Below are 16840 nucleotides of genomic sequence, written 5' to 3' on the forward strand. Positions count from 1 at the left end.
TTAAAACGTTACCATGTTCCTGAAGCATAAATATATTGTTCAAAGCTATCTTAAAGGTGGTTAAAATGAACAGACTGCACTTGGTTGCTCAGAGGGGAAGGTGTTCAAATGTCACTTGTCAGTACTACTTGCTTGAAGGGCATCAATCTGGTTGCTCACAGCAGTGTGTCTGAAGTGCCACTCCTGGCTCCCTGGGAGGGCAGCTGGTGGGTGGCTCTGCTGTCCTGCTGGGACTGGCAAAGGTTGTTCACAGACAGGTGAATGTCACCAGTGCCTTTAGGAACTTGCCAGAAAAGCCTGGAAGAAAACCTGAAGAAAAATTTCCATATAAGTTGCATTAGGTACTGTTTGCATTGTGTTGAAAAGCATCCTAAGGCAAGTGCCTTTCAGATATTGCATATAAACATGCATTTCATCTCATCAGAATTAATTAATGCCTCAGTTATCCTTTTTTTTTGGGGGGGGGGAGGGGACAGGGGGTGGTACAACCCAACCTCTTACAAATGAACAACTGTCTTGTGTGTGCTGCACTAGATTTAGTTACCAGCATCTGAGTAGATTTTCCTGACTAAAAATATTTGAAAAACAGAGTAATTTAGTAGAAATTCTGTGTTCTCTTTCGTATTTAAAGATGAAAACTTCTGCAATGAGTAAACGTAAGTCCAGGGAGAGTGGAGCAAATACAGAATGCATTTCACAGGTTAGTAACATCTTCATCTTTGTCTTTAAGTTATGAAGCTTCTCCATCCCCTGAAGTCCGTGTCATTCTGTAGTTTTTTATTAGACCAGTTAAAAATTCACATACAGAGACTTGATGTGGTTTCTAGGGCTGTAATTGTTTGGTGTGGGTTTTTTATTTGTTCTATATTTATGCCAGCTTCTCACCTGATGTTGGCTTGCTTCAAGTGATCTATTTTTTGCAGTCTCAATAAAAATCTAAAGAAAGGTCTTGAGCTTTTACAGCTGTTTGTGGCAACATATTTGCATAAATCTATTTTTATCCCATCAGATTCTTTTTCTTCCAGGTTTTAGGGTGAATCAGTCTAGGGGACTGGTTTTTAACAGCCTTGGTTAGGCAGGACAGCAGCTGCCAAGTTAGTTTTCAGTTTGGTGGTTGGGTTTTTTTAAGGTTTGTTATTCTGTTTTCTCAAAGTGGCTACTTTGAAACTGTGATGCATCTTGCAGTGATTTGCCTCTGGTTCAGTGTTTTCTTGTATTTCTTCATTTACCTATCAATTCCCTTTATAGGGGGGCAACCTTTGCACTTGTGAATGGACAATGCTGGGTGTTCATTCATTAAAACAGAATAAAACTGAAAATTAAATCACTAAGACTGTAATAGAAGAAAATGCAATGGAAAATCAGATAAGCACAGCTCATGCTAAAAAATACTCCTTTCATGGAGTAGAATTACTAGCAAAATAGAATCCTGTTGTTCTTCTATCCATTATTTGGACTTGCTGTGGAGAACTTCACAAAGATGCAGCCATGCATTTATTTTTAAACCAAAAGCTCAGATTGAACACCAGGAATCATAAAAGGAAGAAGTATGCAGGTATTTTAGGAAAGCTGAAATGAGGGATGGGGAGAAGTGGTAGTAGGGAGTCCATCAAATTCTTAAAAATAGGGGTTGTCCCATTTGTGTGTTGCTGGTCAAGTGGCAGGAAGAAACCTGCTGTGGTGCTGAAGGCTGGGAATTGAAGATAGGATCTTGAGTAACCTGGGAAACAGGAGTCAGTGCAGATAAATATCTAAAGATATCCCAAAGAGTAGTTAAAATACCTATATGCACTGTGTGAGTGGAAGGGCGTCAGGACTCTAGTTGTCAAGCTGGACACACTTTATTCCATCCTCGATTAACAATGTATTCACTGCAGTTTCCTCCTGCTTCCTGCCCCCTTCCAGACTTTTGGGAACAGGGCACCTGAACTGACTCTTCAGAAAAACAGACTTGGGATACTTTGTAATGTTTGAAGGCAGCAGCTCCAACCTTGTTGCAGTGGTGGTGAAAGTGTATTCCTGATCCTCAGGGGAACAACTCGGGGGGTTTATCTTTTCCTGTGAGTCAGCTGGTAAATGTTTTCCTGCGTGTGTTACACACTAAGGTAGAACTATGAATTAGATCAACTACTGACGTAATTTGGGTGCAAGTATAAGGTCCCTTTGGGGGTGAAGGAAAGGAACTATGGGTATGTTACAGAGTGCTTGTAACACCACAGAAACCTGCCCCTTTTTATTGCAGTAATTACATTATTGGCACATTCTGGTGTTTGGAGCATTTTTCTGCCTTGTGTTACCTCCATAGGTGCAAAAAATTTTACGTGAAAGATTCTGTCACCATTATACTACTGGCAAACTGTTTGGGGTTGAACATCAATACAGGTGAGTAAGCTAATTAATGAAATGCTAATTAACCTCTACAGAAGAAAAATAATTGGGAAAAAGTCAGAATTTTCTCATAACTGTGCTTTTTTTTAAAATTACACAGGCTTAAATGATACACAGCTCAATGTTTCTAAAAATTGTCTCTGCTGTTAAGAGTTTTTATTCAACAGTTACTTGCTGTTTTGCCAGGGTCTAAGTTTTGGATTTCTTGCCCTTGTTTCAAATCTGTAGTTCCTGAAACACTTTTCTGAGCCTGAAGAATAATTTTAATGCATATTCTGAGGCTATGTTTAATGGCCTGATGAAGCAAAAAGTTAAATTCTGTGCTTGTGAACTTTTGTTTTTACTTCAGGTTTGCTCATGGTGTTTTGGTAAGCTGAGTTTAAAGTAAAGCTTAAACCTTGGATACCAACATAACGTTTCTTGAAGTAGGGACCCAGGGTCATCCAGATGTGGAGACTAAAGTTAGGAAGAAGGGACCTATTTTGACAATTGTCCCAGTACTAATCCTTTTACAGGTGCAGGCCAAATTCCAAAAGCAACAAATTTGTATCTAAATAACTTGTTTTAAAAAATGCTTTTTCCCAAAAGTCACTCGATGCAAGTTGAATCACCTGAGGTGAGCATTAGCTTCCTTTCCCTTCCAGAAAGGAAAAGAACATTTCTGTTATTAAACAAGTGCAGTGTAACTAAGACACATGCAGAGCTCCCATAGGCATGTTTATGGTTGTGTGACAAAGTGTTTCTGTGATGTTAGTTTGCTACAAAACAAGCCCCCTCTCTCTATATTGGGATTCTGGAAAAGTGTCTTTGACTTAACGTGCCACTGTTGGTGAGTGATACTGGAGAGAAAACATGATGAACTTCCCAACTCTTGGTTTTTCTCTTTCAAGATGTGTTGGGGCTTTCAGATAGTGAGTAAAACCATATGGATTTGATGCAGCTGACTCCTTGAGAAGTGACTGCAAGGTGTCAATATTCTAAGTAAACAAACAAAAAAACCAAAACAGCAGTATATTAAATGTATGCATTTGTAAACATTTGGGAATTGGAAGTGTCAAGAACTTTTATAAATATTTTCAGTGTGGTACTAGGTGATAAATCTGTCTGAAGATAACTTAAGAATTGTTCTTTGTTCCTCCATTTGGGTGGGGATAGAATATGAACTTGAAGCTCAGTATTGTTACCATTCCCAAGCTTTGAATGTCTGAATTTTGCATATAATTGCTTCTATCAAAAGTGACAAAATGAATATATTTCACTAGATTATTAATTTTTTTTATTGGTGTCAAGGTTTTCATTCAGGCTGTTTGCCAGTCTTCCTTTTTGGTGAACTACAGCAGCACCACAGAAAGCAATCTTTTTTTCTTTAAAGAAAGGAATAATTATTGAGGTTTGCCCCTTTCATGGTGGAGAATTGTAGAACTTTATGAATTAGTGATAGTCCTGAGTTCTCCATATTTTAATATTTTAAAATATCTTAAGAAATCTAAACACTCAGCCTTTTGTACTGTATTGTAGTACATTTTACCTGCCCCGAGTGCTGGCTCTTTGAGAACAAGATAAAATGTATCAAGTTTTCTCTCATGAAGATTCTTGCAGTTTTCAGGAGTTGCAGTGAATGTTGTTGTCTGGTTTGAAGTTTGTAACCTCTTGCTGTTGTCAACACAGACATCTGCTGGAACTGCTGAAACGAACGACAGTTCATGGAGAAAGTAATTCTGCCCTCATTATTGGACCCCGAGGATCGGGAAAAACTGCGGTGAGAACGTCAATTAAACATTCATACAAGGGCAAATAAAGCAAGGGATTAAACCTCACTGAAGCCCTGGGAGCTTTTGGAGCTAAATTTTTATCTGCCTGTTTTTAAAGAGAGAATTACTAACTGTTTGCATAGAACTTCAAAAGATTCTAGGACTTCTTGTGAGCGAATTTTGTTGAATAATGATACAGGGAGAAATGGGTTTCCTAACGTTCTTCTGAATTTTTTCAAATGCTGAGTTCCTAGTGATTTAGGAAAATGAAATAGCTTTCTGTGCAGCTGACAGAAACATGTCCCTGTCCATCCCTACAGTGAGCTGCAGAAGTATCATATCATAGACTGGTTTGGGTTGGAAGGGACCTTAAAAATCATCTAGTTCCAACCCCCCTGCATGGGCAGGGACACTTCCCACCAGCCCATGGTTTTGAAATTCTTTGTGTATCTTCACCAGGTTTCCTGACATGCTGCAGAAACCCCAAACATGAAACAGGGAAATAATTTTTTCAGAAGAAGTCAGTTGTCATTCAGTGATCAGTCACAGATTCTGCCTTTCTTTAGCATTTCTCCTGTCACCATTGTGTCATGGTTCTTGCCATAGAGGAGATCAGTTTTGCAATTAAAGCCACCTCTGGTTAGTCTTTAAAAGTTAACCTGCTATCACTATTGGGCTCCAAATTCTTTAAGCTTTTTTTCTTATTAAGGCAAAAGCCCTAGATATTGCCCCAGAAATTTAGTGATTAAAATACTGGAGTTATTTTTATATTTCTTTGACTAACAATTTAACAGAATGAACAAAAGTAACTGCTGCAGGCATGATAGTGAATGTGGAGTTGTCATTTTAGCATTTTAATCTTGAAAATACTTAAAAACATTGTTGCCTGATGAAACTGCAGTTACTGTTTCCTGTCTGATAATATCCATTTGTACACTTTTCTTACTGCCAATACATTAATCTTCTTGTAAAGACTTGATGTATTTTTTTTTTCTCTAGTTATTAAATCATGTCTTAAAAGAGATCACAGAAAAGAAACAAGTTAGAGAGAACCTCCTGGAAATTCATCTGAATGGCAAGTAATGGCATTATTTAAATGTTAGATTCAGTTGTTACATATTGTATGTATTGAACAAAAATTTTGGTTTCAGCAATTGTTATCTAACCTCAATTATGGACACATTTCTGTGAGGTCCAAAACACCTGCCTTTGTATCTGTTTGTGTAAAGAGGACTTTTGTACTTCTAATGTCTTTTCAAAGTGTTAAAAATCAATTCAGTTGTGAGCTAATTGTTTTAAGTAACTTCTTACTACACCTGGAAAATTAATGTCTAGTCCTAATCTAGAAAAAGACATAACATTGTAAGGCTGGAAATGGAGAGCAGCTTCTGGATAAGTTTCTAGTGGCTGTAAATGTGGTCTCTTGGAGTGATGGAAAACTTGCAGTTCTTCATAAGAAATCATTTTCTTTCAGGGCTTCTGCAGACTAATGATAAAGTGGCCCTGAAGGAAATCACCAGACAGTTGCACCTGGAAAATGTGGTTGGGGATAAAGTCTTTGTAAGTATCAACTTCATTGTAGTCTTTGCTTATCTCCCTCAAAAATTCATGCTTAGAAAACGAGCTTTATAGGATGGATGTTGTTGAGATTGAAGGGGCTTTGAGAGTTTATTGGCAGAACTGCAGTGGCCTCAGTGTTCTCAAAGCTTTCTCTTTTAGAATATTTAATAACTGATGGCAGTAGTCAGCTGTGGCAGCACCTATTTGTGAAGACCCTGGTTTACCAACACACCAACAAAACCTTGTGTTCTACCCATTTCCTAGTTGAGCAATGTTGATGCATCCTGGTACTTTTTTAAAAACACCATCAACTTTGACTTAGAAAAGGAGGAAGAATGGAAAAGCTCTCTTAAAATGTACTTCAAGGCTCTAAATGAAAAAGACATGAAGCATTCCAAAGAGACTCTGTTCAGAGGGATAGAGTATTTTGGAAACACTGGCTTTAACATTTCAAGACCAAGAGTAAGCAAGATGATCAGCCAAAAAGCTGTATCTTTAGTATATTTTCAAGTTTTCCCAGCTCATAAGGAAATCTCTTCAGGCTTCTTCATTTTCCATAGAATTTCTATTCAAATATTTCCTTCTATAAGAAACTAGTTTACATTAGTGTGAAAGTCACTAAGAAAGAGAATAGCTGAAGTGCGTCAGATTAAATGTCACTCATTTGAGTGTGAAATAACTTGGGCCAGCGATCTCTGAGCTACCCTGGTCTTTGCCTGTTCATCAGTGAGTGTTCCTGAAAGGCCATCTTCTGGCCCTACAGAAGACTGGGTTTCTTATCCAAATGATTTCAAATACAGAGAATGGAGAACCTCTTCTTCTGGGGAGCTAAAACTTCCCCAAATACAGCTGCAGTAATAACAGGAAATAGCAAGTGTTTCATGTCAGCAGAACTGTTTGAATAAGTTATCTTTTCAACAGAGAACTAGAACAACATTTTAAGGTCCACAGTTCTACTACCAAAATACTGGTGGCAAAACTGGACTTACATATGCTTCCTTCCCATGTATTTTTCCCCATTCAGTTATCATGAAATTCTACTTTGAGCTCTTAGCTATCTAATCCGTTTGTTTCTACACGGGCATGGAAACATACTGACTTGCAGGAGTGTCCTCACTTCTGTCCATGGAAGCTTTTCCTTTCTTAGCTTCTGCAGCTCACAGAGAGTAGACTGGCTTTTCTGACTTCTTTGACAGAGCCTGTGGTCTTCAGTTATTTCCCATCTCACTACATGTGTGCTTCAGAGTCTGTAAATGTGTCACCAAAGCAGGGTGGTCATAGAACTTCCTTGTTTTCAGTTGTGAATATTTGATGCTTTTGTCTCTAATGAGGTTGCAAATTAAAAACCTGCACACTGATCATGCTCAGTGAAACACACTGAGTGGCACTTTTTGCATGTGTGTAGATGGACAATGAGTATGAAGTAGCTATTTAAGGAAAGATAAAGCTACTTGAAAAGGTAGCTTATTGTAGACATTCTTCTGATCACTCATTTTTGCATCTGTGAGGCAATTAGTTTGGGCTTTTCAGGCTGAAAACAATTGGATCAATGCAGAGTTAACTGTCAGTTTTCTTGTCCTTAAGAGGTTATGATTATACAACATGAAGTAATGTGGTGAATTTTTGAATATGCCCTAGTTTTGAAAACAGGTTTTTAGAAGGAAGTGTCCTCCATTACATGCCTGAACTTGATGTAATTGTAGAACTGAGAATGACATTGAAAACCTGCTGTTAATTTTTTTTTTTTTGTTCTTCTGTGTAGGGCAGCTTTGCTGAGAATCTTGCATTCCTCCTTGAAGCTTTAAAGAAAGGTAAACACCTGGAGCTCCTGTTTTGCAGCCCTGTGTGTGTGTCACTTGGCTGAAAAGCATATGCATGTTTCTTCAAAGACTTGTACAAGTGGTATGAGGAAATCTCACCCAAGAATGTGTCATGGCTACAAATTGTTGTAAAAATACATACACCTAACATAGCTGACACCATAAAGGCTTGCATGGTCAGCTATGAAGGACAGATTCTTTTATCCAGATTAAAGCTATTAAAAATAGTGGTTGCTATTAAAAATTGCCCTGGAACTCTGTCTTCCCTTGCAACCAGAAGTGATGCTTGGCAGAAAGCTGCAAAACCTTACCTGTTTTCCAGTGTATTTGTCTTCTCACTGTTGGAGCAGTACAGGAAAGGGGCTTGGTGCAAAGCTAAAAGGAAGTATGTGAACTGTTAAAAGTGGCAAACGGGGGAGCTGTAGAAATGGAAGTCTGATGATGATGGTACCACACTCACTTCTACAATTGCTGTCTCAGGAAATCGCACAAGCAGTTGTCCAATCTTGTTCATACTGGATGAATTTGACCTGTTTGTTCACCACAAGAATCAGACTCTGCTCTATAATCTCTTCGATATATCCCAGTCAGCACAGACTCCAGTAACAGTTATTGGACTCACATGTAGACAGGTATGAATTTGCACATCCTCATTCAAAGTTTGTAGCTGATTTTGTCTTAGTTGGAATGTTTTCTCTCTTCCTCTCCTGGAATTTTACTGAATTTGCTGAGAGTTTTCTCAGCTATCCATTTTTACAACTTTAGGATCGGGAAGGGGGGAGTGGGAGGGATAAAAAATGCAGTAATTTGTGCTGAGATCAAACATAGATGACCAAAAAACTGCCAAGTCTTTAGTTTCACTGCTGGAGGAGCAGGTGTACAATTCTTAAGGAGACAGAAGACTGTTGTATTATGACAGAAGGGCCTTATTTATCCATGTGGCTGTTTCATGCTGGTGTTTGGTCTTTGGGGAGGCTCCTGAGCATTTCAGTTTCTTGGTCAGCAGTTGGTAAGAAGAGATTTATATTGACCTACCATGTTTAAACCACTGTGCTGAGGACAAGGACATTTTTTTAAGCCAACCCTTCAGTAGGGTTATTTTGCTATAAAATTAGCATGTTCAAAATGGATTTCAGTTAAAGTTGCTGTAATTTTAACAATGACATTGTAGGGATCTGTGGACAGATTTTGTCTCTACTGTGAAATAATTGCTTCCTAACACTATGGAACCTGAGACTTTATAGAACTTGGACTGTTTTTCTCAATAAACTGTTGGTGGGAAGACAGCTGGGTTATGGCAAGATGAATAATTAAAAAAGAAGGGGGTTGGTTTGGTTTAGGTGGCATTTAGTTGGGCAAACTTCTGAAATTCAATAGAACAGTTAAGAGTTGATTTAGTAAATTACAATCTTTGCTTCACTCCAGTCCTGAATGGCGTCCTCATCACCCATCATTTAGAACGCTGGATTGCTCTGCTTTTGAATGTCATTAGGATAGGCTACCCTAAGTCTAATGTTTGTGGTGATAGCTGTTACTACTACTTATTAATTTTAAAATCACTGGTCCTTGTTGCATCTGACTTGTAAATCAAAAGGGGTCTTAATATTTCACACTGTTGGCTGTTTACTCTTAATTTTTTTTTTTGTGAGGAATTTGAGTATTCCTGAAGACTTGCAAATAAAAACACCCAAACCAACACACAACAAACCCTTGATAAGTCTCACCCCAAATTCCTAGGAATTATACTGTCCCAGTGTAAGGCAGGGGAATGGGACAGTGTTTCTCTACAGGGATGCATCCCACAGCTGATTCCTGGTGGCAGCCTGTTGCTGCCTTCTGAGGAAAGTGAGCTTTTCTCTTCAACCACCAAGGTGGTGGCAGACTTGCTTAGCCCTGCGTGACAACCTCAGAAGATAAAGGTTGGTTCTGAAGTTCTTTTTTAAGCTGGAGTCTCCCAGTCTGACAAAAGACAAGTGAACTGGCAGCTGCCACCCTACAGATCCACTAAGGAGACAACTTGTCTAGAGCCATGAAAGGCTGGAACATCTTGAGTGCAGACTTAAGTAACTGAAATATTTACATAATCTATGGAGAAACTGGGCAGGGTATCCTAGCAACTAATTATCCTCTGTGATGTGGTGCATCACATGGCTTGGTTAAATGGCTAGTTGTTAGAGATTTCAAGGCACATCAATTAGAATAATTAGCAAAGGTTGTCTTAGAACATTTTAAGGCTGAGAATTTCATAATACTTTTTTTTTTAACACAATTTTTGGTGTTTTCTCGCGTAGTTTTTAGGGTAGCAAAGAATGCACTCAATGTGTCTGTTTTTTTAATGGTTATTTTCACTGTTTTTAACAAGGATATCCTGGAGCTCTTGGAGAAGAGAGTCAAATCAAGGTTCTCTCACCGACAGATCTATCTGATGAATTCCTTTGATTTTAAACAATACATTAGGATAGTGAACTGCCTGCTGAATTTTCTGATGTGTCTTTTGCACAGAAATGGAATAAAAATGTCCAGGTATTTACACCTTTTTATACTTGGCTTTAGTAAAACTGCTAAACTAAGATCAGTTTATAAGCACAAAGCCTTTTACCTAAGATCAGTATTTCAGTGTTTGAGTTGGATATGGAATAAATCAAATCATGACAGATAATCTTTGCTTATTGAAGTCTGGAGATAAAATGCTAAGAGCCACAAACCAGACAAGAAAGTTAAAGTTAGATATGAAGAACTGTACTGTCAAGAATAAGCTGAGCTCTTTCTGAAAGCTGGCTAGCTTATATTTTCAAATGAGTACTGAATGATTTGCTAACATGATTACAAAAATCAGTTACATTTTGTTTCAGTACCTCTTAGAGGATAAAACTGCCCGAGATGTGCTGCAGAATCTTTTCCACTTCACCAAAGACCTGCGCTCACTTCATTTGCTCTTGGTATGTATTTGGACATGTCTGTACTGAGGTGTAAACAGCACTTGTGTTTCTCAAGCCATTTTTCTCTGAGCTTTACTTGAAACACCTGTTTCTTGAGCAGGCTTTTTGGTTTCTTGCATGCTCTGTCAGTCCATGCTTTATGAATGGATTGGTTCCACTTTCTGCAGCAGGTGTGCTGTAAGGGTGCAGTGTTTCATTATAGTGGTGGTGGGGTTCTGGGATTTAAAATAACTTTTGCCAAATCTTTCCCTTTATAAAGCAGAGGTGTGAAATATTTCCCAGTTATTATTTCCCTCCTGAGGTTCTGTTTGGTTGCTGGTGATTCCTGAAAACTGCTTCTACTAAAACGTATTTTTCTATCCTTTAAGTCTGTTGATCTACCCAAATATTCCTCCATTCCTCCTCTTTCACTGAATTACTCTCACCAGATCTGTCACTATCCTAAACCTGCTTCACCTCATCGATGTCTGTCTTCTTCAAAGATCAATAAATTTAAATTTTCTTGCCTTCTTTCTTTTTTTACTGTGGTCTCTTGTTGTATTCTGGCATCATCTTACCCATCCACCATGTCCTCCTGACACTGTTAGAGCTTGTCTGAGTTCCTGGCCAATCCTCACCTCTTTCCTAAACTACTCTGGAATAACTCTGTGTGTATATGGACTTTGGACATAAAAGCACATGGTGCTGCATTTGGACTGACTGTCACTTAGAGCTAAGATATTTGTTGTTGTCACCCCTCTTTCCCCTCCTCCTTCCTCCTGTTGCTCATGGTACAGTGTTCCTGCACACACATCCCTGGTGTTTGTTCTAGTTGCTCCTGGATACTTCTTCAGTGAGAGTGTTCCCATCTATCTACAGTCTTGTTGCCCATGCAGAGGAAATACTTCCTTTCTGCTATCACTTCCAGCATCTTCTGATGCAGAGTATCAGATGACACCACTTTATGAACAGCATGCCTCATCAGGCACCACTGTGTTTTCCAGAGCTGGTTTCAATGACAAAATGACTTAGGTAGCCCAGGTGCTGTCCTGAATTCATCCATTACTGTGACATTAGTCCAGGAAATGGGATCTTAATCTTTTAAATCTGGAGGTGCTGGAAGCTTGAGGCTACTAATCCCCAGAAACACTGAGGTGGAAGTTAGTTCTGATCTCCTGAGTGACCACATTGTCTGGCGTCAATGTGGAGAAAAATCAGGCTGCTGCCTGCCTGCCAACTCTGACAGGAGGCTTCTGTGGTCAGAAAGCAGAAGGTAAGGCTGACAGGGAACTTCCTCCTATCACAACAGATCAGCCAGAGCTTAACATGTGGTCAGGCCCTCTCAGAGAGGCTTTTGTTTTGAAAAAAAAGTCTGCCTTCCTCACTCCTGTGTTTTAACACAGTTAATACAAATGCAGTAACATTCCTTACAGGAGATAAGTAACACTTAACCATCTGAAAATACCTGCTTTGTCAGTGTGACAAGCCTGCCTAAATTGTGAAACTATTCAGATTTTAACCTTCAGCTCTGGGGTAGGCTGTTCTTGGACTCTTCAGTGCTGACAGCTTTTCCCACCATTCTGAAAACTAGCTCACAGCCTTCCTGCTCTGCTTCTGAAACACAGGGCATGGTCCCTCTTCTTGGGAGTCCTTTGGTGAGTTTGTCACAAGGTTGCATTTGTGTCTAGTTTAGTGACAATTCTGTCTTTGTGGCATGAACCAAGGCCAGACAAATTCCTGAAACTATTGGGTGCCTCCCATGGAGCTCCAAGGTGTGCCAGAGCTGAGCCTGAGATTCCTCATTGGTTCCTCCAGCATGTTCTGAATTTTTCCTTCAGAAAGGGTGGATTAGTTACCCTGCAGGATGACTTTTTCCTTAATTTTTAATACCTGCAGGAGTCTGCCATTTGAGCTGGTGAGAGCAGCTCTGTGATGGGCAGGGTGGTGGTGGTGACATTGGAGCTACTCTAATTACCTGCTTTTCAGTAGCAAGGACTCATTTTCAACGACCAGCTAATTTCTACATTGCATAAGGTGCTTCCCAGCACTTTGCATTGTCAGATGAGCCCGTGGAGTTTTAATGGGAACTTCCTATCTGTTTTGTGTTGCAGTGCCCTCAATGGTACTGTGCAAAGCCTGGGAAGAATTGGACAAGTTAAGTTTTTTAGTGTTCAGTTTTTTAGTTAAGTAAAATAAGTGATATTTTGCATAAGTAGAACTAGGTTGCTCATAACCGAGCTGGTAAAATCTAATGTTGCTTTTGGCAAGTGTTGCTTCCCTGTGGTCTCTGCTGTGGGTGGCTTCAGGCAGGGGACACCCTGAGCCCCAGGCTCTGTTCCCTGTAGGCACTTGGCCCTTGGGTGTCACCAGCTCTGAAGCAGAGGGGACAGTGCCCAACCAGAGATCCTGCTGGGTTTCATCTTTCCATTTCACGTGTCTGTTAGTGACTTGGGGCTGTTGTTTCTTTGCCCCTTCCCTTCTTCCCTGCCCCAATTCCCTTTAGCCTTTATAGTATAAACCCTCATTCCATACCTTGAGAAGTCTGCATGATGATGCAGCTTTTTGAGGCTGTGTAGTTGAAATCTGTAAGGAAATAGGATGGGGAGAGGCTGGTGGCAGACAGACAGCATTGGATGTTCCTGGAATAACCTCAGTTACATGGATCAAATTAAGTCTTTCACCCCACAGACCTGAACAAGTCAGAGGAAGTCACTAATAGCCTTTTCTTTTTCTGTTGATGAATATTAAACTGCAAAGTGTCTGTAAGGCAGAGCTAAAGCCCTGAAGAGCATGTGCAAGTGACTGCAGTGTAAAGGCTTCTGCATCACGCATAGCTTGGAAAGGCCGAGGTCAAGTCAGCTAACTGTGTGTTGATTACCTTGTGTTCATTCAGAACTCACTTGCTGTGAGGGTAGTTAAAGATGGTTAGATTCAGATCATGCAACTAGGTGGGACTTCAGCATGTGATCTGAAGGGGCAACTCCTGTCAGCTGAGAGTTCTTTCAGTGAGGTGAATGTGCTGTATCTCCATACAAAGGTGTGTTTAAAGCTGTTCTAAGTCATTCTTAAAACAATCACTGAAATATGCTAATCCACTGAAGTTAATATCAACAAGTTAATGAGTGTTTATCTCCTCTAGTGAGGAGGTTTCAAAGTTTTAAGCCTGGAAAACCTTCCTGGCAAAATGTAGTTGTAGCTACCAGCTGTTGACAGGGTTTCAGTATGAGCCTACTTTGTGTAGGGTTTATTCATTAATGTTTCCACGGGGTGACTCCAGGGGAAATGTGTTCTTCTGCATTCCATTTCCAAGTAGAAAGTATGTCTGGTAATTAGTAATTAAATGAAAAAAAAAACCAAACCCTTCTGCTTTATTTTTAGATGCTTGCTGTGAGTAACGTGACTGTGTATCACCCGCTTCTCACCACGTCAGATCTTCAAGAGGCCAGCAAGCACTACAGGATGGACTCAAAAGCAAATATTGTCCATGGTAAAGCTCAGCTTTCCCCCCCAGAACATGCTTCTTAGGAATAAGGACTGGGTCAAGTCACTGCCTGAAATTGTTGTCCCCTGTTGGTTTGAGCTGCACAAGGAATACATCAATCTGAGAAAGTGTTTTGGGACCTGTGCAAACAGCAAGAAGAAACAAACTCCTGGTGATGTGAAGCCCAAACACAGTGACAGGAGGAATTGCTTCCCAGATGAGGAAAAGTTACCTTAGCCCATTGCTGCTTTATGGCTCCTAGATTTGACAGGCCTTGGTTTGGCTTGGCCCTGTGATTCTCAAAGTCTCATTAGTACCACAGAGCTAATTTGCTGTAGCACTTCTCCAGCTTTGAACAGCAAATCACCTTTTCAGTCTCTCATTTCATGACATACTGTGCAGTAGCAGAGAGATGATCTTGATGCTGCCAAAAATTCTGTGTCCTGCCATGCAATCTGCAATGATGGTTTTGCTTTACACTTAAATTTCTTGCTTTTTGATGGCAGCAGTTCATTTCTTAACACTTTTGTGTCAAATATCTGGAAAACAAATGTTTTCTTATCTAGTCTCTCTGATTCTAAAATTGTTTTACCTGATGGAGATACCTAACCCAAAGAGGTGAGGCCTACAACATATATTAATAGAGGAATAAAAATAGTATGTGAACTTGTTGCCTTTTTTTATATGCTTCAGATAAATACTCAGAGCTCTTCTCTTTACCTCTAGGTTTGTCTGTCCTGGAAATCTGCCTAATTATAGCTATGAAACACTTAAATGATGTTTATGAAGGAGAACCATTTAACTTCCAGATGGTTTACAATGGTGAGAGAAACGCATGAACTTCATAAACAATCACTGTGGGTTTTTTTTTTCCCCTAACTAACTTTTTTTTTCCCTTGCAGAATTCCAGAAGTTCATACAAAGGAAGGCACACTGCATGTACAACTTTGAAAAGCCAGTTGTTATGAAGGTAAGCTTGAATTTTTTTTTAATTTAGAGTATTTAGATTATGTTTTTTCTCCAGTGCACAGTGGTCACCTGCAGCCCCAGAGCTGAGGCTGGGAGCTCCAGGGCAGTGAGAGCCCCCAGCTGTTGTAGCAGACACCTAGGGTGGAGGGTTTGGGCACCACTGAGCACCTCCCACTGCCCCCCAGCCCCTGCCTTTTCTGGAGTGGGAGCTCAGGGCTGTGCTGGGCTGGGAAACAGTTACACTCAGAAGAGTCCAGCACCAGTGTGAGGACTCTCTCTTAAGTGAGCTTAAGTGAGGTAGGACTGGGGTTCAGCAAGATGGACTCTACCAGAAATGGCTTCCAAAGGAGGGCTCAGTGTAGGTATCTCCAGCCTGCTCAATCACTTCTCTTGTTAGAAGTGATGTCTCCAAAGTTGAATTTACTCTTATCACATCAAAACATGTTTTCCTTAATCCAATCCCAGTAGGTCTGACTGGTATCTGGACTCCATTTGTAGCCCAATGTGGCTTGTTTTGCCTCAGCCAACTGCAGCTGAAGTGCACACTGAAAACCACTGAGTTGGTTACAGAGCTGCTACTGTCACTCATGAAGAGGAACTGGCCAGGCTGTGCTGAGGGGCAGATCCTGCTGGAGGTGGGATCCCAGGGGTGGTGCTGCTGCCAAGTGTTCAGTTCATGATCTTAACCCAAGGCCTGGCAGCCTGGTGCCCACAGCTGTGTTCCAGTTGTGCAGCTGAGCAGCCTGGGCTACTGATCCAGCACTAGTCAATGACACAGAAACTGGCAATTCTACAGAGCTGAATTGCCAAAGTCCTGTGTCCATCCCTGAGGAACAGTCATTCCCAGGCAGTTACACCTACACCAGCTTCCAAATATTTGAAGAAGTGCAGGAGAAACTGAGCTGCCACATCCTGTCTGTTGAGATGGCAAGTGTCAAGGGTCCAAGCAGCCCCTCCTGGGTCATCCGAAAGGATCTACTCCCTCATGGTTTTCTTCTGTTTTTAGGCATTTGAACATTTACTACAGCTGGAATTAGTGAAGCCCATAGAAAGACCCACTGTCCGTGCCCAGAAAGAGTACCTCTTAATGAGACTGCTTCTGGACAACAACCAGATCATGGATGCCCTGCAGGTGTACCCAAACTGCCCCACGGATGTCAAGCAGTGGGCAGCCTCATCCCTCAGCTGGTTGTGAACTTAACTGGGGACTCACAGCATCATTTTCTACATCAAAACTTTTGGAGTTGACTATAAACCCCAGAAGCTGATCATGTTGACCCACAGGAGGGTGCTCAAATGAATAAATTTTTTGAAGAAGCTTATTTTGCTGATTGATTTTGGATCTTGTTTGTTTTTTTTTAAGGAGAAGCACAGTGCTCTTACCTTCTGAGGGCCAGAAATGTGGCTGAAGGCTCAGGCAGTTTAGCTCAGCTCTGACTGCTCCTCTTGCCCAGTTTCCACTTTGCAAGAAAGGAAGTGCTGTGGAGTTTCTCAGTCTCAGACTAAAGCTGCAGTAGAGACCAGCTCAGGTCCATCTCTACTGCATTTTAAATCTCCTAGTGTAGTTTTTCTTTGCAAAGTTGACTTCATCTAAAACTTGCTTAATTAAAACTTTAATCATAGCTCCAGCTAGGAAGGGGTGTTTTTGTGCAAAGTACGATCCACCTTCCACGCTCAGCTGTTCCCTCTGGGAAGGAGCAGTGCTGGAAGCAGGACTGTACCCTGCCCCACATGACCTACCCAGGAGCAGCTCTGACCCAGCTGTCTCACAGCTCTGTGGGGCAAGAAATGGGTTTCACAGCTGTTCCAGTGGAGGACAGGAAGGAGAGACACATCATACTGGGTCTAGGCAGGATGTGTCCACATGAGAGGAACACTGCTCTGATTCCACAGCCCTTTGCTGGAGGCTCTAGGTAGTGAGGGACACACTGAGCTCTGACCCTCCTCTTTGGT

General features: G+C 40.7%; 1 protein-coding gene across 1 annotated transcript; it reads left to right on the forward strand.

The window, feature by feature from the left end:
* Positions 1-631: 631 nt before the first annotated feature.
* ORC4 (origin recognition complex, subunit 4) lies at positions 632-16082 on the forward strand. The gene is given in 14 exon segments (XM_010005592.1): positions 632-700; positions 2306-2382; positions 4057-4147; positions 5139-5214; positions 5614-5699; positions 7462-7510; positions 8000-8151; positions 9882-9978; positions 9981-10042; positions 10372-10458; positions 13816-13924; positions 14645-14740; positions 14821-14888; positions 15894-16082. Coding segments are annotated over 14 exon segments (1308 nt in total).
* Positions 16083-16840: the final 758 nt, after the last annotated feature.

This window comes from Chaetura pelagica, unplaced genomic scaffold, assembly GCF_000747805.2.
Source record: "Chaetura pelagica isolate M959 unplaced genomic scaffold, ChaPel_1.0 scaffold689, whole genome shotgun sequence".
Classification (NCBI taxonomy): Eukaryota; Metazoa; Chordata; class Aves; order Apodiformes; family Apodidae; genus Chaetura; species Chaetura pelagica.